Source organism: Canis aureus, chromosome 6 (assembly GCF_053574225.1).
Source record: "Canis aureus isolate CA01 chromosome 6, VMU_Caureus_v.1.0, whole genome shotgun sequence".
In the NCBI taxonomy this organism is placed as follows: domain Eukaryota; kingdom Metazoa; phylum Chordata; class Mammalia; order Carnivora; family Canidae; genus Canis; species Canis aureus.
Window position 1 is genome coordinate 2,484,961 of NC_135616.1, and position 24,388 is coordinate 2,509,348.

A 24,388-nucleotide genomic window follows, 5' to 3' on the forward strand; every position below is an offset into this window, starting at 1 on the left:
TAGAACAGAGCTGTTAATTAATTTTAGACTGAATAACCAGTTTGAATAAAAAGGGAACAGAAATGTGTAACTTTGAAACTAATACAGATGCAAAAGAAAGATGAAAGAGAACTGCTATTTTAAAAAGGAATGATTTCGGGGATCCCTGGGTGGCTCAGCGGTTTAGCGTCTGTCTTTGGCCCAGAGCGCGATCCTGTAGTCTCGGGATGGAGTCATGTGTCAGGCTCCCGGCATGGAGCCTGCTTCTCCCTCTGCCTGTGTCTCTGCCTCTCTCTCTCTTTCTATGTCTATCATGAATGAATGAATGAATGAATAAATAAATATTTAAAAACATAAAATAAATGGAATGATTTCACTTCGAAGATAAAATGATCTAGAGTCTAAATACACAAAACCTCAGATCTCAGAATACCCAAGACAAACATCAATAGAATTATAAGGAGAAACAGACAAATCCACAAACACATCGCTCAGAGGCCAAAAGAGTAAGTACACAGAAATATTAATAATGATATAGAAGACTGGAACCACACAGTACCAAATCAGAGCTAAAGGACATATGAAAGAATTCTGCACTCAGAAGCCATTCTTTTCAAGCACACAAATACTAACATAAATCCAACACATACTACGCCATGTAATCTCTCTCCTCCCCCCCAACCCATATTCTGACTCCAATGTGGGGAGTGTGAAAAGGAGAGGCAGCTGCAACATCCCTAAAAAATTTGGAAACTATAAATGTACTTCAGTTAAGTGTCCAACTCTTGGTTTCAGCTCAAGTCATGATCTCCGGGTTGTAAGATCAAGCACCATGTCAGGCTCTGCACTCAGCACAGAATCTGCCTGAGATTCTCTCCCTCTTCCTTTGCCCCTGCCTCCACTCGTGCAAACATGCTCTTTCTCAAAATAAAATCTCAAAAAAATACCCCAAACTATAAATATACTTTAAAACATGTAACGATCCAATTTACCCTAGAGACAATCCATAATGTCTTCCTTGGCCAGACTTAATACATACATCTTTAACAATATGGATGAAACTGCTGACTATATTCACTGGTCTTGGTACATATGTAATACGTAATACAATATTTCAAAAACCATATACATTTAGAAGTAATGCTATTTCCACCTTCTGTCCAAAAACAGTTCAGCAACTATTACTTGAGCCCCTACTATGTGCCAAGCACTATTCTGGAAGGGAACAAGAGACACATGTCCTGATCCCCAAACAGCTTACACTCTAGTGGGGGCAAGGAGGATCAGACAATAAACAGGTAAGTATTTAGTATATCACCGCGGAAAATGCTAAGCAGAGAAGTAAAGCGAGCCAAAGGGAGGAGGAGGTAAGTGTGTGGGGATGAGGGGCCAGAGGGGAACTGCCATTCTATCAACAGTATGAGGTGATATCTAGAAAAAGTGAGAGAGTGTATGGGAGAAGTACTCCAGGGAGAAAACAACTGTACTCAAACTCTGGAAGATCATCAACACTGGTGACTTCATCACTAGAGACAAATCTTAGTCCTCATGTCCTTTCAAATTGACATGACAACACTTTTCAAAATCCCTATATGATGTGATTCACTGAACATTCCAAGTTAGAACATGCATTCATGTAACATAGGGCAGCTGTTCTTATTTTCTCTATATACATATATTCAAGATTTTTCCCTACCTAACCACTTACTGTGTTGTTTCTTAAAGTGATATTTAAAAGGCTAATAAGGGGCACCTGGCTGGCTCAGTCACTGGAGCAGGCAACTTGATCTCAGGTGTTGTGAATCTGAGCCCCAAATTGGTTACAGAGATTACTTAAATAAATCTTTAAACAAAATAAAAAATTAAAAATAAAAAGCTAACACAGAACATCTAACGTTTACATATAGCATGAGGGATATCACTGGTTACATTTCTTAGTCTCCTTTAAAACAAATAACCCAGGACGCCTGGATGGCTCAGCAGTTGAGTATCTGCCTTTAGCTCAGGGCTTGATCCCAGGGTCCTGGGATTGAGTCCCACATTGGGCTTCCTGCATGGAGCCTGCTTTTCCCTCTGCCTCTTTCTCTCTCTCTCTCACGAATAAATAAAATCTTAAAAAAAAAAAAAAAAAAGTTAAAAAATAAAATAACCCAGTATGTCTAGTGACTTTTCAGAATACTCCAAACTAATACATCTAGCAAGTATATTTTGTTTCTGTAAAATAAATAATTTTAAATTCTAAAATAAGAAGATATTAAGAACCAATGGTTAGCTTGAAAATAATATTGTGGTGGTATTTACCCACATATTCAATTTTCCCAAATATTACTTCTAAGATTAAACAGCCATCATTCAAATGCCGGGTATGACAGAGATCTGCTTACAAGTAGTTACCTCGATCACAGGGGTCTCTGCAACAGCCGTGAGAATGACTCGGCTTGCCAAAGCTTCTGCTTGTGCTATGGTCTCAGCATCTGCTGAAAATGGCCAAGAAGCAACACTGAATATACATCTGAAAATCCCAGAATCAGATGGTATGAAAAGTACTTTTATCTCTTCCGTGGCATGAGGTCTTATGATGACTTTATTCTTGAAGACTAAACAAGGATATGCTGAAAGATCCACCTTTAAAAAAAAAAAGAGCCACACAGTTCATAAAGAAATGGCTTCACAAGGAGAATCAAGAATTAGAATCAACGAGTTTAAGATCCCTTTTTTCCCCAGTCACTCAAACTACCAAATCCGAAAATTTATGACCTCTTCCAAAATATCCAAGTCCTGTAACTCATTATCTGTAAAGCACAATTAGCTAAAATCATGAAGACTTAGGAAGATGAGTTGAATGTGTTCCCTCATCTGTTTTAAAGTAAACACAAGGTCTATACCCTCACTTACACTGCAAAAGCTCCTGGAAACAGCAGTACTCCAGGCCCCACACGTCATCCAGAGCTGGTGTCTGCAGCTGTACAATCAGGGGAATTAGACTGACCTCCGAGGTTTTCATCAGGCCTCTAAGGGCATGATTACAACTTGCTGCAAACCCTCCCTCCTCACTGTACACAAGAGCATTCTTTCTGCCCATACTCAGAGGCAACACTAATTCTTACACACCTCGAAAAGGGCCTGCAGCTTCACCTCTCACCCTTACCATTTTCCTCCAATCACACACTTTCCATATGAGCTCAGGACTAGAGAAGAAAGACCAGGAAAAGGGAAGATGGTGAGTAGACACAATCTCATTTTGCCAGGTAAATAAGGGTTATTACTGGGAGGTAAGAGGGAAAAAGTAAACTCAGCCACCAACACTCATCTGCAAGCAGCAGTCACAAAACCAGGACATTCTAAAACAGGAGTTGCTGACCATCTGCCACATCCCCACCTACCATGTCCACACGTGTCACTCTAATCGTGAAAAGAGATCTAGAATATTGTACTTTAGCACCTCTAGCTAATCATGTCAGTGACCCTTGCTTTAAGAGTTAATGTTAAAATTGTATTTCCAGGTAATTAAGAAGATCATGTAAGAACGTGATCAGATAAATGTCAAAAAGACTCCACTTACTGTATGAAGTCAACTGATCCCAAGAATAACTTTTTTTGGTAAGTGATGGTAACTTATACTCAATCATTTTTAACAAAACCGACAAATAACAGAAACCATACCTTTCAGTGGTTTAAATAGCACTAAAAGAACATTTACATGGTCTGATGAATAAATAACCAAATATAAGAAGTAACCAATAGAAAAATGAGAAACAAATTCAGATTTCAATTCTGAACGTACTACAACAAAAGGAGAGGGTTAAGAAAAAGATATGTTATTCTTCTATGCACCACTGCAATGATTCTGTGAAAGGCATACAAGGATAGGAGAACAGGACCTCCCCCCACCCTTATGAAAGGTAGTACTAGAGAGAAATCCAGCATTAATCATAAAGCAATTACTAATTCAAAGGCCAAAAATGCAGAAAGCTTACCTTTTCACCATTGATACTAATGGTGAGAACCCCAATGCTGACCTGTAGCCAGCGGTCAGCTGGATTAAGTACACTAAGGTAGGTCTGTGAAGCAATGCCAACACAGCAAGCATGAGGAAACTTCAGTTCTTCAGGTACTCTTACCTTCCCTGGGTAAAGATAAAGCATGGTCAAATGCAGGTTATAGCAAAACACCTGATTAAAAGCACAACTGGATGGATGGAAATTTTTACACGAGACTACCTGTTGACACCCAAGAGCTATGATATCAAGTGCCCTGCCGCTGTAGGAGTCCTTGACCTTGTATAAGCCTCAGCATAGGCCAACAACTTTTTCTCACTATATCCAGCCCAGGAAGAACAAGTACAACTGATCAAACCATAATTTACAGCCAATCAATTCTTCGATGTTATTGCCTATTAGTAATCTCTCCCTTTTTTCTACCACAAATATAAGCCACTACACTTAACCTGTTAAGAAACTACGGAGAGCTCTAATTTTGAAGGTCTACATCTAGCCAGATTTTTAATAAGACCAATCTTTTCTCCATTCTTATGCAATAACCGGAATTTCCTTGAGACGAAAATGGGGGTAGAGACGAGGACAGAATACCAGTGGTCATGTGCACTGTGTGAAAGCATAGCACCCAGCTCCGCTCAGAGCGGCTGTCCCTAGCAGAAGAATCCAGGGGATATTTCAGCCACTGCAGACAAGTGTGGAAAGGTGCTGCCTCTCACAACTGTCATCCCCCAAAGCCTTTAAAAAGTGGGAAGAGACTCACTTCTCCAGGGAGTCAATTCTAAACTGGACCGTTCCTAGTCGAAAGAGTAACAGAAATCTAAGTACAGAGTACAGGAGAGACAGGAAGACAAAAGCACTGAGAGTCTCACTTGTATTAAGTGTTTGTGTTTTTCTAAGGCCATGTTAGGGACCCTTGCACAGAAATATATTATGGTCTGTGTTCTCAATTTAGGACAAAGAATAAAATTAAGAGAAATTCAGACCAACTAGTATCTTCTTGAAACAAACTCATTTTGTGGTCTCGTTTGAGAAAACTCAATTTTTATTTATTTTATTTATTTTATTTTTTAAAGATTTCATTTATTTATTCATGAGGGACACAGAGAGAGAAAGAGAGAGAGAGAGAGACAGAGAGAGAGGCAGAGACACAGGCAAAGGGAGAAGCAGGCTCCATGCAGGGAGCCCGACAAAACTCAATTTTTAAATAATAGCAAGCAACAATAAGCAATAACCAAGAAAAAACATCTTACCAAATCCTGACAGTATTCCTGAATCCCATGGTTCAATTCCACAATTTGTACCAACAGGCTGCATAGGAAAAGGTTTTGCTGTACTTAGAAGATTCTGATTTAAGGCATTAGAATATGGGTTGTAAAGGGAAGAGGCACCCATCAATCCAGAGCCGATATTTTGTCCTAGACAAATTCCCATGGCCACAGAGTTCTGAACATGTTCTCCTGCGACAGCAGGATATGGACAGCTTCCTGAGAATCCACAGACGGTGGCACTGCCAGCCTGGCACTGAGGCAGTGTTCCCAAATACTGCTGGGCCAAGGGAGCTGTGGTAAAAGAATGCTGAGTCAAGAGTGTAGGAACTGCAGTGAGCATGTTCTGCATCTCAGGAGCAGAGCTACAAGGCATAGTGCTGGGAACAGGGGCGCCCTGGTTTCCAGGGGCCATCCAATGAGGAATCTGGCCACTTACTGCACTGCCAGCAGTTAACATATCTTCAGAGGCTACTCTTTCATCTTTGTTCACAAACGTCTGGTGTGACACAGGGAGGTGTGGCATCGCTGACACAACTGGGTGGGTGAGACCTGACTTGCTCAGTAGACCCAGGCTGATCTGGTCCAATTCACTGGGTTTAGAGGTCAACCCTACTGCACCAGTTTCTGATAGGTCTCCACTTTTGGAGGAAAGATCTTTATCCAACCTGAAGTAAGGCTTTACATCTTCAGGTCTGCTACTCAGAGAAGTCGTTTCAGTCACATTGTCTGTATCTGCGTTTTTCTGATTATAGGACAGTGCTACTTTACTTCTACTTTGAAACAGACCTTTTTCTCTCTGCTTTTCCATAGCCCGTTCCTCTGATGGAACTGGACTGGCTTGAATAATTGTGCTGCTCAATTCACTGGTGACATCACTCTGTGACAAAAAAAAAAGTTAAATAATCCATGAGCTATCACATATTCAAAGCATCCTGATATATAATCTCAAATAAAGAAGAGATCTACAGGACATAAACTCTGACAAAAAAAGGCCAACTTTTTGCAGCTGTGAAATTCTAGATTCAAGGTCAGAAAGTGCAGTTATTCTTTCACAGAAATAATTATGAGGAGACTAAAGAGGAGATACATAGCAATTATATCTCTGACAAATTTATATAGACAAAGGACGAGATAATTACTTTCATTCAAATTTAGGGGCTGTTTTCCTGGAAAATATATAATAAAAATCTAAATAAATTAATAACACAGGAGTGGAGGCTAAGCAAGCTTTCAAATGAAGCTGACACGAGCTCAGGAAGAATCAGTAGAGCTCACAAGCTTCCCCACCCCCATTTTTTGTCTATGCTGCTGTTACACTCGAAGATGCTAATTTCTATGAGCACTAAGTCTTTTCCAGTGCCTAAGATTATGTGGTTCTTCTGTCTTCCTAAGTAAGAAGTAACAGCCACAGTCAACGTTCATATACTCATTTCATTATAATGCATCACCTTAGGAGTGAAGTCTACAGGCTGCAGGGTAGACCAACTGGAATTGACATGTAAGATGCAACTAACAGACTATTCTCTGCACTTGGTTTGAAAATTTCTTTTAGACCACATAGAGACATTAATAAACAAAGCTGAGATTATTTGCCAGATATCATCAACCAATCAATACAAATAACCACCAGCATGTATTCAGTGTAACTTCTTGGTACCAAGCCCTGTTATCATATCACTGTCCCTCCTCATAGATGAAGAAACAAACTTAGTGAAGTTACAGTTTATCTCAGAAAGTAGCAGAGTCCATGTTACTACAACTCAGCCTATAAAACCACAAGCTAAGAATACAGAGACCCAATGCTCAAGAGCGTCATCAAAGATGGCTTTCAATGATTTGTCCAACATGACACCATACATATAGTAACTTTACTGGATATATTTAGTAAGGGCTTGGTGGAATAGAGCTATATTGCATACCATATTCATATTCAGCCCACTAAAAAATTGAATACTGTCGTATTCACAAAACACACACATAGATAATAAAAGTCTAGCTTCGGGGTGCCTGGGTGGCTTTGTTGGTCAAGTGTCTGCTTCCAGCTCAGGTCATGATCCCAAGGTCCTGGGATTGAGCCCTGCATTGGGCTCCCTGCTCAGAGGGGAGCCTGTGTCTCCCTCTTCCTCTCCCTGCTCATGTTCTCTCTCTCTTCCTCTCTCAAATAAATAAAATCTTTAAAAAATAAAAATAAGTAAATGTCTAGTTTCTCCCACATAAATCTTTCAGATCTACCTGCTTCTCTCCCAACCCCACTGCCACTACTTTAATCCATGCTCACACCACGTCTTGCCTGACTATAGCAGCCTCGTGTCAAAGTCTCCTGATTGTAATCTTGCCCCTGCTTAATGCCTCCTCCACAGTGCTAGTGCCATGAGCTTTTAAAACATCAACACAGAGGTGCCTGGGTGGCTCAGTCGGTTAATCACATGCCTTTAGCTCCGGTCATGATCCCAGGGTCCTGGGGTAGAGCTGCTGAGGGGGGAGCCTGCTTCTTCCTCTCCCCCTCTGCCTCTTCCCTTCCCCTACATTGGCTCCTGCAGTCACTCATGCACATGCTTGCACTCCCTTACTCTCAAATAAATAAAGTCTTAAAAACATAAAAATAAAAAATTAAACAACACAGATCACATCAGTGTCCTTCCTGCTTATGCCTTCGAACTCCCAAATTTTATATACAAGACTCTTCACGTTTGGCCTTTCCTCCTTTCACCATGTACAATTCACTGCAGACATTCCAAACTTCCAGGGGTCCTTCAAATGCAGTGTTTATTTTACAACTCCATACCTTCCCCCATTTGTTTGTCTGCTTCCTCCCTGTCAAGTAGTCTTACAAAATACAGCTTCAATACATTACTTATCCCTCCATAAAGCTCTGTTGAACCATCATCAGGTCCAGTCAGATTTGTAGTTACCTCCCGCTAAATCCCACAGCATAGGTGGATCACAGTGTACTTCATTCCAGTGTGCCTAGCAAGTACCCTCCACCAGACTGAAAGATTTTAGAGAGCAGATACTAAAGAGCTGTACACTGCCTAGCATGAGTAGTTATTTGATCAAAACACACACACACACACATACGTTTTAAAGGTAAAACAAGCAACAGAAATTACACAGGCCTAAACTTCAGTCTGACTGCTACATCGGTATCACTTTAAAGCCATAAGCCTTCTTAAAGAAATAACAGAAATGCTGCCCACCTTGCGATCCTCAAGGCCATGATCTGAGGCTGTAGTGGGACAGGTGCTCTCTTGTTCAGACACGTAAGTCAGCCTACTCACACTGGCTTGTGGACACACCAATGCAGATGACTCACTCTCACAGGGGGGCTTCTGAGGAGCTGCTGAACCAAAAGACTCTAAAGCACACCTGAAAGGGCGAACATCTCATGATTAGTTTTCCATTCCCTTATCTAACTTTATCTACACAACAAAAAGCCATTTCTGCCTGCCCAATGGGCTTGTTAATCTTAGTCTCTGCTCTAGCTGCCATATATGATAACTCAACCATGGATTTTCAGTCTTAATTATCTTAAATTCTAAATCATATTCCTATTGAATGAAGTACTTGGTAAACTATAATAAAAAGGCTGTGGCATTTTTTAATTTTTACTTTTTTGTGGCATTTTAAAAAATATTTTTATTTATTTATTCATGAAAGACACAGGGAGAGAGAGGTAGAGACATGGGCAGAGGGAGAAGCAGGCTCCATATAGGAAGCCTGATGTGGGACTTGATCCCGGGACTCCGGGATCACACACTGAACCAAAGGCAGACACTCAGCCACTCAGCCAGCCAGGCGTCCCAAGGCTGTGGCATTTTCATTAATAAACCTCATATATAAGTTGCTTAACAATGTTAGCTATTCATTTGATAAACACTTATTGAACACCTGATATAAAGCATTGAGTCAAGCATTCAAAAGTTCCTGGCCTCAAAGAGCACAGATGAAAACAAAGAATCACGTACTTAAGTGCAAAGAAATGAAATCAGTTGTACATTGCTAAGTGGAATATGAAGTGGGACAACTTCTGACTGAGCAATTAAGCAATGCATATCAAAGCCACTTTGACTCTGACATTCTAAGTCTAGGAATTAATCCTTAAATTAATTAGGGGAAATCAATGCTAACCATAAAGTCTTTGCCAAAAGGATAGGTATTAACATGTAAGAGAAATTAGGCTATGGAAATTATGGCACAAACATGCAAAAAAACACTATTCAGCTATTTTAAATTATGCTGTTGAGTACTATCCCTTGACTCCGAAAGATGTTTAGGACATTAAAAAAAAAAAGATTAGAAAACAACAAATATAGTTAGATCCCACATCTATCTCATATACACACCACCTTCTGTGAGCCAGTCCCCAGCACAGGGTCAGCCCAGCCCGACGCAAGGAGAGGAAAGAGGCAGCACCACCTGAAGAGAATGGCACAGTCCCAACAGACAGGAAGCACTGCTGCTGATGTCAGCTGCTGCACCTGCTGCATGTACACTCCGCCATTTAGTTTCAAATTCAGCCCTTATTGGACAGAATTTTACCAAAACCCTTCTTTTGCACAAAGTTCAGAATACTAAGCTGGGCAACAAACACAAAGAAAGTCTCATTCTGAATTTTGGATTCTTAAAAAGCCCCAAATCAACACACTGGTATTGACAAAATCTAGTTAGTTAATTTCTAACCAATGGGGACAGAATATTAACCAAATTGCTTCAGGCCTATTTTAGCTTCTGCATGACATGTATCTACATGGGTTCCCATATGCACACAGATGTATACACACACACACCATGATACAAAAAATTCTAGGTTATTGGGGTAATGTGGTATATTAGTCTAGTTCTTTTTTAAAAGTTATTTATTTATTTGAGAGAAAGAGAATAATGAATAAGAGAGAGGAGAGAGAACATGAGTGGGGCAGAGGGAGAGGGAGAAGCAGGGCTGGATCCCAGGACCCCAGGATCACGACATGAGCTAAAGGCAGATGCTTAACCAATTGAGCCACCCAGGTGCTAGTCTAGTTCCTTTGACTGAAAGGAACAAATGCATTTTGGGTGTATTATTTCAAGTAATGAGAAGTGTACCATCAGAACACTTGGAAATAGAGGTTCCTGAGTGGCTCAGTCAGTTAAGCATCCAACTCCTGTTTTTAGCTCAGGTCATGACCTCAGGATTGTGAGATCAAGCTTCACATCAGGCTCTGCGTGGGTACAGAGCCTGCTTAAGATTCTTTCCCTCTCCCTCTGCCTTTCCCCAGCTGAAAAAAAACAAACAAACATGGAAATAAAGAGAAATTTTAGTTGAGATGTCAAACTTCAAAGGAATTCACAACTGCCAAGGTGTCAGCCACACAGATACCAAGGTGTTTGTGGAACTTGAAGGCCTACGTCGCCTCTATGCACCTGCTGGAAACCAGCTGGAAGACCAGCTAGTTAAAAGGAATGCTAATGAGCAGCGAAACTTATCAGATAAAGTACATTTACCATAAAAATGCTGCCACTGAAGAGATGAAAATTTTGACCAACAGTATATTGTGAATATAAACCACTACTACTTAGGGGAGCCTGGGTGATTCCATTAGTTTAGTATCTGCCTTCAGCTCAGGTCATGATCTTAGGGTCCTGGCACCAAGCCCCGGAGTCAGGCTCCCTGCTCAGTGGGGAGTCTGCTTCTCCCTCTCTGTTTGCCCCTCCCCTCCCCACTCCAACCCCATCTGTGTACTTCTCTATCTCAAATCAATAGTCTAAAACACACACAACACTCAAGAATACCAGTTGGCAGAAACCAGAGAAAAAGAATAAAATTATCACACTCAAAAAAATAAATCACACTCATTTTACCATAATTAAAAAGTAAAGGAGGACTTCAATTAAAATAAGTACAAAATCGAAGTCGATGTTGGCAGCAATAAAAAGTGTAATTGATGCTACAGAAAATCAGTGATACAGAGAATAAACCCTTGAGCAGCTAACCCACAGTACAGTGAATGTATAAAAAATGAAAATTAGGGAAAACAGTCATAAATGACCAGAGAAGGGAATGTTAACTAATGGGAAACCAGGGTTCTCAAAAGGAAGAAAGAATAGGTGGAACCCAGCCAATTACCAAAAGTAACAGAAAACAAAAAACTTCCTCAGCTGAAGAAATTAACTGTGTATACAGTTTATCATAATCCTGGAAAACCAACTAAGAAACTGACAGAGGCATTTCAAAGTGATAAGGGAAAATGGAGAGAAAGCTGCAATAAGAACCTAAATAAACAGACCTGGAAATGAGGCTTAAATGACAATGCATGTTGTGCAAAAGGAGAACAGATACACAGCACGGCCACAGTCACTCGACAGTGTGCTCCAACAGCAATGAGTACCAGGAGCTACTGGTACAGGTAACCAAGGATGAATCTCAGAAACATGTTAAGCGGAGGAAGCTAGACACAGAAAAATGTACCATTCCATTCAAATGTAGTAAGAGCCAAAACTAAATTATGATGATACAAACCAGAAAGTGAGTGGTTAAAAAAAAAAAAAAAAGTGAGTGATTGAGTGGGAGTGGGGAAGGGAGGACAACTGACATGAAAACAGCAAAGGATTGTGAATGGCGGAAGACGTATATGTCCTATATATCTTAGGTGGTGGTTTTAAACAGGTATGTAAGTGTCCAGAAACACTGAATGAAACCCCAAAGATCTGTGTATTTCACTGTATGTTAATTATACATCAGTAAAAATCTAACAATGCATACTGTGAAAGCCTAAAATTGGGTTAGGAATGAGCCAGAAACCTGACAGTAAGCATGCTAGTAGACTAAACCACACCCCAAAATGATTCATGGGTTAATCTACAGGCCGGATACTGATGGAGAGATCTCCACTGGTATTTATTTGCTTTAGTGGCTATAGTAGCAAAATACGTATGCTGAGCAACTCAGCAACATCTCATCACTCTCGTTTCATCTTCCTCAGTGATTTTAATTCAGAGCACACTTATGCTCTTCTAAATTGGCCTTTTCCCATTATGTCCTGTGGTTTTGCCCCACACTAAGAGGTGGGGGTGCAGGTGCCTGGCTAGTTAATCAATTCTATGGTCACTCCAGAGAGGTTAAACTTCATGCCCTCAATCAAAATATCTGAACATATACCAAGTTCATGAGAAACTTCAGTATTCTTACACATAATACTTTTCTTAGAAGTGCACACACACACGCACGCACACACACATACACACACAAAATCAGGTGGGTCCAAGAGTAAGACCAGCCAGCCAGCATTCTGCCTCTAAGAGCAGTGTGAAGGAAAACAGTAATAATGGAAGGCTTTAGATAAGAGTACTTAGAGTTTTTATTAAATGCCTTCATATACAATTTAAGAAATACCAAAACCACAGAAAGGTAACTTTGAAATCAGATTTAAAGTACACAGGAGGAAAGAACACTGCAGAAAACACTGTAAGGAATGCAGAGATTAAAATGTGAAATGCAAACAAGATGAAACCAATAAAGAGGCAGATCACTGTGGTGATGCTGAAGTTCTGTATCTCTGATTTTTGGGTGGCAGTTACATGAATTCACATCTGTGATAACATGACACTGTACCCAGGACAAGTTCCTGGTGCAGACACCATTAATGATGGGAGACGTAACTGCTAGGGGAAATGGTAACCCCTCTGTAAGATCTTTGTAACGTCCTGTGGATCTATAATTTTTCCAAATAGTAGTTCTTAACGGATTAAAGAGACAATAAATGCCGAAGTCAAGCAAAACAGATCCCACATATGCATCACTTGAGTCTGGGGGCTGGAGCAAATTTTCCTTAATAAATAAATGCTCGAATCCATATATTGAAGAGTAACCATTAAGAGTCAACAAGAAATACAGCCTAATCAAATTAAACTAGACTTGAAAGAGAGCATCTTTGGCAGAAGCTTACAAAAAAAAAAAAAAAAAAAATCAAGTCAATTGTGAGGCAAGAAGAACTGGGGTGCCTCAGATTTCCCTCTTACATTCCACAGAAACAGGAAAACAATCCCTAAGCAGAAGCAAACAATTTGAAACACAGCCTGCTATGCTTTCATTATAAAAGCCACAGTTTAACTGTGGAACATAAAAGAGCCTAGCGAGTACTGTTCCCTCCATCCTCTGAGTAAATGACCACAGTACGTACTTTAGTCAGTGTTGGGGGGGGGGGGGGGACACCCGATGGCTAGAAAAGAATATATTTAACTACAGAATAGAAATTAAACAAGTGTAGGATATGGTGATGAATCAAAATGTAAATGAAATGCCAATGTAGAAATTACATAACTAAAAAAGAAAAAGGTGGAAAGGGAAAGAACATGAGAATGAGCTCCTTAATTGTGTCATTGGCCAAAGATGCTATTATGGGTTAAGCATTTCCAAAAAAAATGTTTAAGTATTAAGACCCAATACTTCAGAATGGTATTAAGGTAAATGGACCTTATTTGGAAATGGGGTCACTGCAGATGTAATTAGTTAAAATAAGATCAAAGTGGAATAGACTGGGCCCTTAATCCAATGTGAATACAGAGACAGATTAGTTTGTCTACAAACCAATGGATGCCTACGACTATCAGAAGCTGGAAGATGTAAGGAAGGTTTCTCCTGTAAAAGCTTCAGTTGAAAAGCTTTATTTGTAAGTAATCTCTACACCCGACAAGGGGCTAGACTTCCCAACCCTCAAATCAAGAGTTACGGGCTCTACCAACTGAGCCAGCCAGGTATCCCCTTCCCTAAAAGCTTCAGGGAGAACATGGCCTGAATTTCCAGCCTACAGAGTGTGAGGCAATAACTTTCTGTTGTGTTAAGCCACCCAGTTTGTGACACTTTGTTATGGCAGCCATGGGAAACTAATAAAATGGGACTCAAAGAATATCATTTAAAAACTGGCAAAGCAAGTGTCAGAAGCATATTTAAACAGTACAAAGATAAATGCTCAGATAACTTTACAGACAATTATTAGAGGGGAGACGAAGAAAAATCAGTAGATGACATCAGTCATGACAAGTCAAGGAGAGATAACCTTCAAATTTGGTTGGGCTAGATGATTTCTAATGTCTTACACACATAAACTGTTAAGTGGAGGCTGTGCATATGAAAAAGTGTTAAGTGTCACTGAAACAGGAAAGAATTTTAGCCCTCTACTAATAGTTCTAGCTTACCCGTACCACTTAAATATGCAAAACTCCAATGGCAACTAGGGAAAAACTTACGAGGTAACTTTGAAATCAGATTTAATTTCAACCTGTTTCTAATTACTGAACATTTTTGATAATTTCACTGTTTAGGTAAGTTTTTTTATTAATTAAAATCTTGCAATAGGGAAACACATAAAAATCTTTTATAAAGCCATAAGAGGGGCACCTAGGTAATTCAGTCAGTTAAGTGTCTGACTCTTGATTTTGGTTCAGGTCATGATCTCAGGGTTGTGAGACTGAGCCCCACATCAAGCTCTACGCTGGGCATAGAGACTGCTTAAGATTCTCTCTCCCTCCCTGCCTTCTTCAAAAAAGAAAAAAAAACCCATAAAAGACAAAATTTGTAAATTTAATAATCAACTTTCTGTATGGCAAAAAAACTACAAGCAAAGTAAAACCAAAAAAAAACAAAAAACAAAACACCCATGAAAAAAAGGAGCAACAAATATGGATAGTCATAGCAAATACAGAGGAAATGATGCTCACCATCACACTTCAAAAATATGAATTAAAGTTATACTGAGATACTACTTCTTTTGCCTATCAAAATGTCAACCATCAAATAGTTTTATAAACATTCTGTTGATGAGGGTATGGGAAAACAGGCTCTCTCTTAAACTGTTGGTAGGAAAACTAAATCAGTACCCTTATGGAGTGGTTGTACTAATTTAACTATGAACATGCATACAAATACTCTGATCCAAGAAGCTCATTTCTGAGAAATTACCCTATAGATCAATTTCACATGACCAAAGTGACTATAATACAAATGAAGCCTTCTATAGTCAAACATACATGTGAAAAGGACCCGATATTGAATATAAAAAGGGATGACAGTAAGAATATTTATTTATATTTTGTTATGCATGCATAAAGAAACTCTAGAATACCTAAGAAATACAGCAGTTCCCTGGTGGGAAGGGATTCAGGAACAAGCAGACAAGGAACACAGTAATGAAAATACAACACATGTGCATGAGTGCATCTACACATAAATACACATGTATACATTTCATAAAGCAATGAATTTACATTGTTCAAAAGTTATACACACATATACCTATATAGGTATGTAGTTTTTAAATAATGCAAATTATGGCATTTTTAAAAAGTCCTTATAATTTGATGGTTAAATTAGTTTACAGCTTCAGTTAAAATCTATGAAGTATCAATATTCTTTTTCTAGTATTTACCAATCTCAAGTCTTAAAAAATCAAATTAATACTACAATATAAAAAAAATCCAAACCTTTAAGCTATTTCAAATGCTGTTAAGAAAACAGTGAGATTGATATTCTCATTATACACTGAGGTGAGAACATTAGTCTTTAAGACCTATTTAGAAAATAATCTGCTAATAGTTTCACTTTTAGATATCTAGCCTTATGAAGTCAGACAAAACAAAATTTTTATAGGCAAAGTTGTTCATCTCAAATGGCAAAACAGACAAAAAATAAAATAAAATGGCAAAACATAGTGAAATATATTATCTACCATTATCCACCAGGGGCATCAAATAATGCATGACTGATTCACTGTGTAGACTGTAACATTACTAATTTTCTCTTAAATACAAAGAATCATTATAAGTGAAAACAACAAAGTATATAAATTTGCACAGAAAAATGGCTTGAAACAAATTCAAAAAATATTTGCAATGGCTACCTTTGAGAAATGAACCTATAAATGACATTTTTCTTCTCTACACTTTTTCTAATTTTCTTATACTGAACATGTATTTTTATTAAAGAAAAAAAAAAAAAAAGGTAAGCACCTACCCTGATAAACTTGTTCCAGAAGTTTCACTAGGAGAAGAATGATTCAGTGGAGAAGAGGAAGGTCTGAAGCTATCCTGGTCATCCTCTGAGCCATGTCCACCATGTTCAGGAGAGTGATTTTGCAAATCTATCAGAAAGGTGTTATTTTTCAATGAGAACAACAACAAAATCACTCATAATTCTGTGAACATGACCAATTACTTCAACACTTACCAACATTTTTAGGTGCAACTATGCAATGTTTTCCAAAAGTCACATGTTTTTCACTGTTGCTTGCTTCACTAGCACATTCATTTTGCCTCTGATTTTCTCCATTATTTGGTATTTCTTCACACTCTTCTGACAGCCAAACAGATGCTATCCTGGGATTCCTTACTAATGAATAACTATCAGATTTGGGAGTGGATACTGATGGAGCTGTTTTACAGTTACCAATGTCTGGTAATTTGTTGTCAATAGGACAGGTCTTCACATCAACTACAGTATTTTCACTCTCTTTTCTATTTGTAAGAATTGAATGTGGAAAGTTTGTTCTAAACGATTCTTGATTCTCACTCTTTCCATTTTCACCATAAAAAGTAAATACTGTATTTTCTTCTGGTTCCCTTATATTTTTATTAGTAGCACCTAAGTCCACTGTATGGATGTCTTGTGTAGTCTGTTCTTTGGGCAAAGATAAATCCCAAATATCAGACGTACTAGCTCTTGAAAAGTTTTCCAGTCCACCTTCGTATCTACTAACTTCTGTTTTTTTAAGGTATTTCTCCATATCAAACATGCTGGAGCCACTACTTTTTTCTGTATCACTAGGTAAGAAATGAGACACAGTGGAATAGTCCTTTTGTTTATTATCCTTCTTAGAAGTCTTCTCTCTGGTTTTATTTGAAAGTGCCTTGATCATGGCGGCAAGTTGGGAAGGATCAGTACTCACTGATGCATCTGCAATGGCTGAAGCAATGGTGCTTATCCTAAGTACAGAATCACCACCAGTAGGTATCTTGCTTTTATCTCTTTGGGGTTTACTACTCATGAAGAAATTGTCCTAGAAAGAAGAAAATTCACATCAGATAAATTTACTCAGTTCCATGGACACGTACATACTAGTTTAATCTTTAGATATTACCTAAAATTTAACAGCAGCTAGAAGTTAATGGTATACCAATTAAATACCCTAATTAAAAAAAAAAAGACACTTGTTATCAACTTTAGAGTATTGGGTTACTCACAGACTTGGATTATCAATTACATAAAAATATTCAGGAGTTAAAGAGATGCTAAAAAGGTGTTAAAACTGAACCAGACAATAATTTAAAGCAAAAAAATTGGGGCGCCTGGGTAGCTCGATTGGTTAAGTGTCCACCTTCAGCTCAGGTCATAATCCCAGGGTCCTAGGATAGAGCCTTGCATTGAGCTCCCTGCTCAGGGAGGAATCTGCTTCTCCCTCCCTGGTTGGGCCCTTTCTCTCTCTCTCTCTCTGTCAAAAAACAAATAAAACGCTTTAAAAAATAAAACAAAAAATTAAGATACTGAGATTGAGATTGGGCCATTGTGATTCCAACTATAATTCTTGGTAATTTCATTCAATTGTTAACAGTTATTTATAAACAAGACATAAATAGGAACCACAGGCAAACAACTGAAATGGAACCAAAAGCAAAGAAACATAAACCTATCTAATTACTTAAAAATCCAAGTTAAGACTTCTACCTCCAGTAATGGCAGACTAAGCAATGCAAACTAACTCTGGCTGAGAGCAATTAGAGGTGGATAGCATATCCAGAAGCATCTCTCAGAAGGCACTGGAGAGCTAAAAAATGAACAAGAAACTACTGGACCAAAATCCAAGACAAGAATCGATACCAGCACTTAGGAGGTTCTTCCCTGTAGGGGATCTGTTGCTTCCAGATGATGCTGGAGATAACATTTTAAGAAGAAACTCAGTAAAGCTATTCTTATGGGAGTGAGGGTATAAAAACAGAGTTCCGTGCCCAACAATGATTAGGGGTAGGGAGTAGTAGTAGTAAACACCCATGCTTTCAGATGAGACCACAAAGGGCTACACACCTTCGGAGAAAAGGAAAACCAAAATTAGGCTGGCCCTCATAAGGACTCAGGGCCAGCTCCAATCAGCTCAATCTGAGTAACTGGACTGAAGTGATCTGAGACTGCTAATATTCCTCATTCATGTTAGAAGCAAACAAATCCTATCAGGAATATTGTACCTCCCATGGCCTCAAATTATTTCAGTGATATTTCATGTAAAAGTCCACCCTTCCATTAATGAATGACACATGATGTTCCAAGACAATGCGGCTCAAATCACAGAGAAACAGACTCATGAGGAATATACAGCAATGAAGTTATCAGAATCCAAAACACAAGTAAATCTAAAGTATCTAAAACATAAACTCTAAATCATACTTAAGGAAATAAAAGACAATACTGAGAATCAGAGGACTAGAAATTATTAAAACGAATTAAATGTAAATCATATAATAAAAAATACAGTAACAAATTAAGAATCCAGTGGATGGATTTCATAACAAATTGGATTCAATTGAAAAAAGAATGAGACTTAGAAGTATAAAAAAAAATTCAGAATGAACTATGAAAGAGAAAGTAAAAGAAAATACACAACAGAACAGTAGGAACAGAAAAAGGGGCTACTCTGAGAAAACCTAACATACTTGTACCTGAACTCTCAAAAGAAAAAGGACAGAAAATGGAACAAATGGTTTCTTGGAAGATATATTGGCTAAGAATTTTCTAAAATTTGTGAAAGTCAACAATCCAAGATTTTAGGAGGTCTACAAACACTAAGCAGGATAAAACAAAAGCTATCTAAGCACATCACAGTAAAATAGATAAAAATCAAAGATAAAAATTTTTAGAGCGGCCAGAGATAGTAAAATACATTATCTTTAGTAAAGTTAACAATAAGATTGAGAACAGACTTTTAAAATGAAATGGGAAATGATCTATTCAAATTGCTGAGCTATTTCTAACATGGAACTCTGTACTAAACAAACATATGCTTCAAAAATAAAAGTGAAATAAAGACATTTTTAGACACAAAAACAGAAAATTCATTACAAGCAGACCCTTACTAAAAGAAATTATAAGGATAATTATAAGGATATTTTTCAAGCAAAAGAAAACTAATCTCAGATGGAAAATTAGAGATGCATACTGAATTTCTGTAATAATAGTAATTACCATCACCATCATAATGGCTTATAGAGTTTAAAAAGAGAATTAAAATATAAAACAAAGAAGAAACAAGGGTATCTTTTAAGTATCTTTTTTATTATCTTTGGGGTATCTTTTAAGACTGAAGCAGAAAAAATTGAGTATTTTATGGTCCTTGTAATGTTTAGTAAGGCAAAAAAGACAAAACAACCACCACCCAATTTTTATTTAACATTAGTCAGTGAAGAAAACAAGTTATAATTTCTTGGGTAATTACTAAAATAACAGGGAAAGAATAAATAATCACCAAATTAATAAATGGAAGAAACTGAATAATATAATTTTTAAAAACCACAGAATGTACAAAAGAAAAAGAATGAAAATGAATAGAGAGCAGATTCAAATGCTCATATATTGGTAATTCCACTAAATACAAATAGAAAGACTGTGCAACTACTTGAAAAATAAAATTCAGTGCTATGTACTTAGAAGAGAAACATCTAAAAGATTTAGAAAGGTTAAAACCAAAATAGAAAAAGATAGAACATGCAAGCACTAAATAACTAGACACTAAAGAAAGAAAGCTACTGTTAGCGATGTTAATATAAGACTAGACGTAAGATTATTAAGTATAACCGCAGACAAAGGCAGTCATACACAAGGACAAAAGGTTTGATTCACCAGAGATAGCAATTCTATTTTCTTTTCTTTATATTTTTTTAATTGGAGTTCTATTTGTCAACATAGCATAACACCCAGTGCCCATCCCATCAAGTGCCTCCCTCAGTGCCCGTCACACAGTCACCCCAACCCCCCCACCCATCTCCTCTTCCACTACCCTGGTTGGTTTCCCAGAGTTAGGAGTCTCTCATGTTCTGTCACCCTCACTGATATTTCCCACTCATTTTCTCTCCTTTCTCCTTTAATCCCTATCATTTTTTGTATTCTCCGAATGAATGAGACCATATAATGTTTGTCCTTCTCCGATTGACTTACTTCACAAAGCAGAATACCCTCCAGTTTCATCCATGTAAAAGCAAATGGTAGGTATGCATCCTTTCTCATGGTTGAGTAATATTCCATTGTATATAAAGACCACATCTTCTTGATCCGTTCATCTGTCGATGGACACCGAAACTACTTCCACAGTTTGGCTATTGTGGACATTGCTGCTATGAACACTGGGGTGCAGATGTCCCGGCGTTTCACTGCATCTGTATCTTTGGGGTAAATCCCAGCAGTGTGACTCCTGGATCATAGGACAGTTCTATTTTGAACTCTTTGAGGAACTTCCACACAGTTTTCCAGAGTGGCTGCACCAGTTCACATTCCCACCAACAGTGCCAGAGGGTTCCCCTTTCTCCACATCCTCTCCAACATTTGTTGTTTCCTCTATTGTTAATTTTCCCCATTCTCACTGGTGTGAGGTGGTATCTCATTGTGGTTTGATTTCTATTTCCCTGATGGCAAGTGATGCAGAGCATTTTCTCATGTGCTTGTTGGCCATGTGTAGGTCTTCTTGGTGAAATTTCTGTTCATGTCATTTGCCCATTTCATGATTGGATTGTTAGTTTCTTGGGTATGGAGTTTAAGAAGTTCTTTATAGATCTTGGATTCCAGACCTTTATCTGATATGACGTTTGCAAATATCTTCTCCCATTCTGTAGGTTGTCTTTTAGTTTTGTTGACTGTTTCTTTTGCTGTGAAACTTTTTATCTTGATTAAGTCCAAATAATTCATTTTTGCTTTTATTTCCCATGCCTTCATAGATGTATCTTGCAAGAAGTTGCTGTGGCCAGGTTAAAAAATTTACCTGTGTTCTCCTCTATGATTTTGATGGATTATTGTCTCACATTTAGAGCTTTCACATCCATTTTCAGTTTCTCTTGTGTGTGGTGTAAGATAATGGTCTAGTTTCATTCTTCTGCCCATGGCTGTCCAATTTCCCCCAATTTATTGAAGAGACTGTCCTTTTTCCAGTGGATAGTCTTTCCTTTGTTGAATATTAGTTTTGGGGCCCCATTTCTGGGTTCTCTATTCTGTTCCATTGATCTATGTGTCTGTTTTTGTGACAGTACCACATTGTCTTGATCATCACAGCTTTGTAGTACAACTTGATATCCAGCATTGTAATGGCCCCGGCTCTGGTTTTCTTTTTAAATATTCCCCTGGCCATTTGGGGTCTTTTCAGATTCCACACAAATCTTAAGATTATTAGTTCCAACTCTGTGAAGAAAGTCCATGGTATTTTGATAGGGATTGCATTGAACATGTAACTTGCCCTGGGTAGCAGACATTTTCATAATATTAATTCTTATCATCCATGAGCATGGAATGTTTTTCCATCTCTTTGTGTCTTACTCAATTTCTTTCAGAAATGTTCTGTAGTTTTTAGGGTATAGATCCTTTACCTCTTTGGTTAGGTTTATTCCTAGGTATCTTATGCTTTTGGGTGCAATTTTAACAGGACTGATTCCTTAATTTCTCTTTCTTCAGTCTCCTTGTCAGTGTAAAGAAATGCCACTAATTTCTGGGCATTGATTTTTGTATCCTGACACTTTGCCGAATCACTGTATGAGTTCTAGCAATCTTGGAGTCTTTTCGGTTTTCTATGTACAGTATCATGTCATCTGCGAAGAGGGAGAGTTTGACTTCTCTTTGCCAATTTGAATGCCTTTTATTTCTTTTTATTGTCTGATTGCTGAGGCTAGGACTTCTAGGACCTTATTGAATAGCAGTGGTGAAAGTGGACATCCTTGTCGTGTTCCTGATCTTAGGGGGAAAGGCTCTCAGTGTTTTTTCCCATTGAGAATATTTGCTGTGGGCTTTTCATAGATGGCTTTTAAGATTCTGAGGAAAGTCCCTCTATCTTTATACTCTGAAGAGTTTTGATCAGGCATGGATGCTTTCTCTGCATCTATTGAGAGGATCATATGGTTCTTGTTTTTTCTCTTATTGATATGATCTACCACATTGATTGCTTTACGAGTGTTAAACCAGCCTTGCATCCCGGGGATAAATCCCACTTGGTCATGGTGAATAATCTTCTTAATATATTGTTGGATCCTACTGGCAAGTATCTTGGTGAGAAGTTTTGCATCTCTGTTCATCAGGGATATTGGTCTATAATTCTCCTTTTTGGTGGAGTCTTTGGTTTTGGAATTAAGGTGATGCTGGCCTCATAAAACGAGTTTGGAAGTATTGTGGCCGTTTCTGTCCTTTGGAACATCTTGAGTAGAATAGGTATGGTTTCTTCTTTAAATGTTTGATAGAATTCCCCTGGGAAGCCAGCTGGCCCTGGACTTTTGTATCTTGGGAGGTTTTGGTGACTGCTTCAATTTCCTCCCTGGTTTACTGGCCTGTTCAGGTTTTCTATTTCTTCCTGTTCCAGTTTTGGTAATTTGTGGTTTTCCAGAAATGGGTCCATTTCTTCCAGATTGCCTAATTTATTGGTGTATAGCTGCTCATAATCTTTCTAAAATCGTTTGTATTTCCTTGGTTGTGATCTCTCCTTTTTCATTTGTGATTTTATTAATCTGAGTCTTTTTTCTTTTTAATAAGGCTGGCCAATGATTTATCTATCTTATTAATTCTTTCAAAGAACCAACTCCTGATTTTGTTGATCTGTTCTACAGTTCTTCTGGTCTCTATTTCATTGAGTTCATTGATTTCAAATCTTTATTAACTCTCTTCTTCTGCTAGGTGTAGGTTTTATTTGCTGTTCTTTCTCCAGTTCCTTTAGGTGCGAACTTAGCTTATGTATTTAAGTCTTTTCCAATTTTTTGAGGAATGCTTGTATTGCGATGTATTTCCCTCTTAGGGCTGCTTTTGCTGTATCCCAAAGATTCTGAACGGTTGTATCTTCATTTTCATTAGCTTCCATGAATCTTTTTAATTCTTCTCTAATTTATTGGTTGACTGATTCATCTTTTAGCAGGATGCTCTTAACCTCCACGTGTTTTGAGTTTCTTCCAAATTTCTTCTTGTGATTGAGTTCAAGTTTCAAAGCACTATGGTCTGAAAATATGCAGGGGAATATTCCAATCTTTTGGTATCGGTTGAGACCTGATTTGTGACCAGTATGTGGTCTATTCTGGAGAAAGTTCCATGTGCTTTTGAGAAGAATGTTTATGCAGTTGAGTTTGGATGCAAAGTTCCATATATATCTGTGAAATCCATCTGGACCAGTGTATCATTTAAAGCTCTTGTTTCTTTGGAGATGTTGTGCTTAGAAGATCTGTCATTTGCAGAAAGTGCCGTAAAGTCTCCTACTATTAATGTATTATTATCTAAGTAGGTCTTTATTTAATTATTAATTGATTGATATACTTGGCAGCTCCCACATTAAGGGCTCCCACATTAAGGGTTGTGAGAGATCACAACCAATACCAATGAAATCCCACATTAAGAGGATTTTTAGGTCCTCTTGTTGGATAGACCCTTTAAGTATGATATAGTGTCCCTCTTCAGAGAGACAACAATTCTAATTTGTATGTACCTAAAAAACATAGCTTCAAAATTTTTTAAATACTACCAGAATAAAAGTGAATATCAGACAAATTCATAATGACAGTGTGACAGTTTAATATCTAAGTAACCCAAAGAACAAGTACAATAATTTTAAATACAGTTTCAACACTCTGATTTAATAAGTTTTACCTGAATAAAATATAGAGAAGCAACCAACCAAGGATCACACCACAGGCATTCCTGTCACATGCATAGAAAGTATTTTTTAAAAATGGAACAGGGGATCCTTGGGTCGCTCTGCGGTTTAGCACCTGCCTTCAGCCAGGGCGTGATCCTGGAGTCCCGGGATCGAGTCCCACATCAGGCTCCCTGCACTGAGCCTGATTCTCCCTCTGCCTGTGTCTCTGCTTCTCTCTCTTCTCTGTGTCTCTCATGAATTAATAAAATAGTTAAAAAAAATAAAAATAAAAAAGTGGAATAAATCCTGAGCTATTTATCAT

The 24,388-nt window shown here is 38.1% G+C and overlaps 1 protein-coding gene and 1 long non-coding RNA gene across 11 annotated transcripts in view; one reads left to right on the plus strand and one right to left on the minus strand.

Annotated features, from left to right (window-relative positions):
• The window catches only part of CEP192 (centrosomal protein 192), a 157,055-nt gene that overhangs the window by 59,008 nt on the left and 73,659 nt on the right, over positions 1-24,388 (minus strand). For 9 of the 10 annotated variants that reach the window (XR_013381080.1, XM_077899870.1, XM_077899867.1 and 6 more), the window contains exons 17-22: positions 16,443-17,271; positions 16,230-16,356; positions 8,443-8,611; positions 5,228-6,122; positions 3,957-4,105; positions 2,374-2,604 (exon numbers count right to left, since the gene is read on the minus strand). Coding sequence is in view for 9 of the 10 variants with exons in the window: in XM_077899870.1 (XP_077755996.1) it covers positions 2,374-2,604; positions 3,957-4,105; positions 5,228-6,122; positions 8,443-8,611; positions 16,230-16,356; positions 16,443-17,271 (2,400 nt within the window). In the remaining variant the exon portion in view is untranslated. The remainder of the gene's footprint in view (positions 1-2,373; positions 2,605-3,956; positions 4,106-5,227; positions 6,123-8,442; positions 8,612-16,229; positions 16,357-16,442; positions 17,272-24,388) is intronic. The other variant, XM_077899872.1, reaches the window with a different exon arrangement.
• Positions 447-17,218, plus strand: LOC144315401 (uncharacterized). Its single transcript, XR_013381081.1, has 4 exons — positions 447-485; positions 1,150-1,277; positions 3,483-3,579; positions 17,119-17,218. It is a non-coding gene; the product is annotated as an uncharacterized LOC144315401 (long non-coding RNA).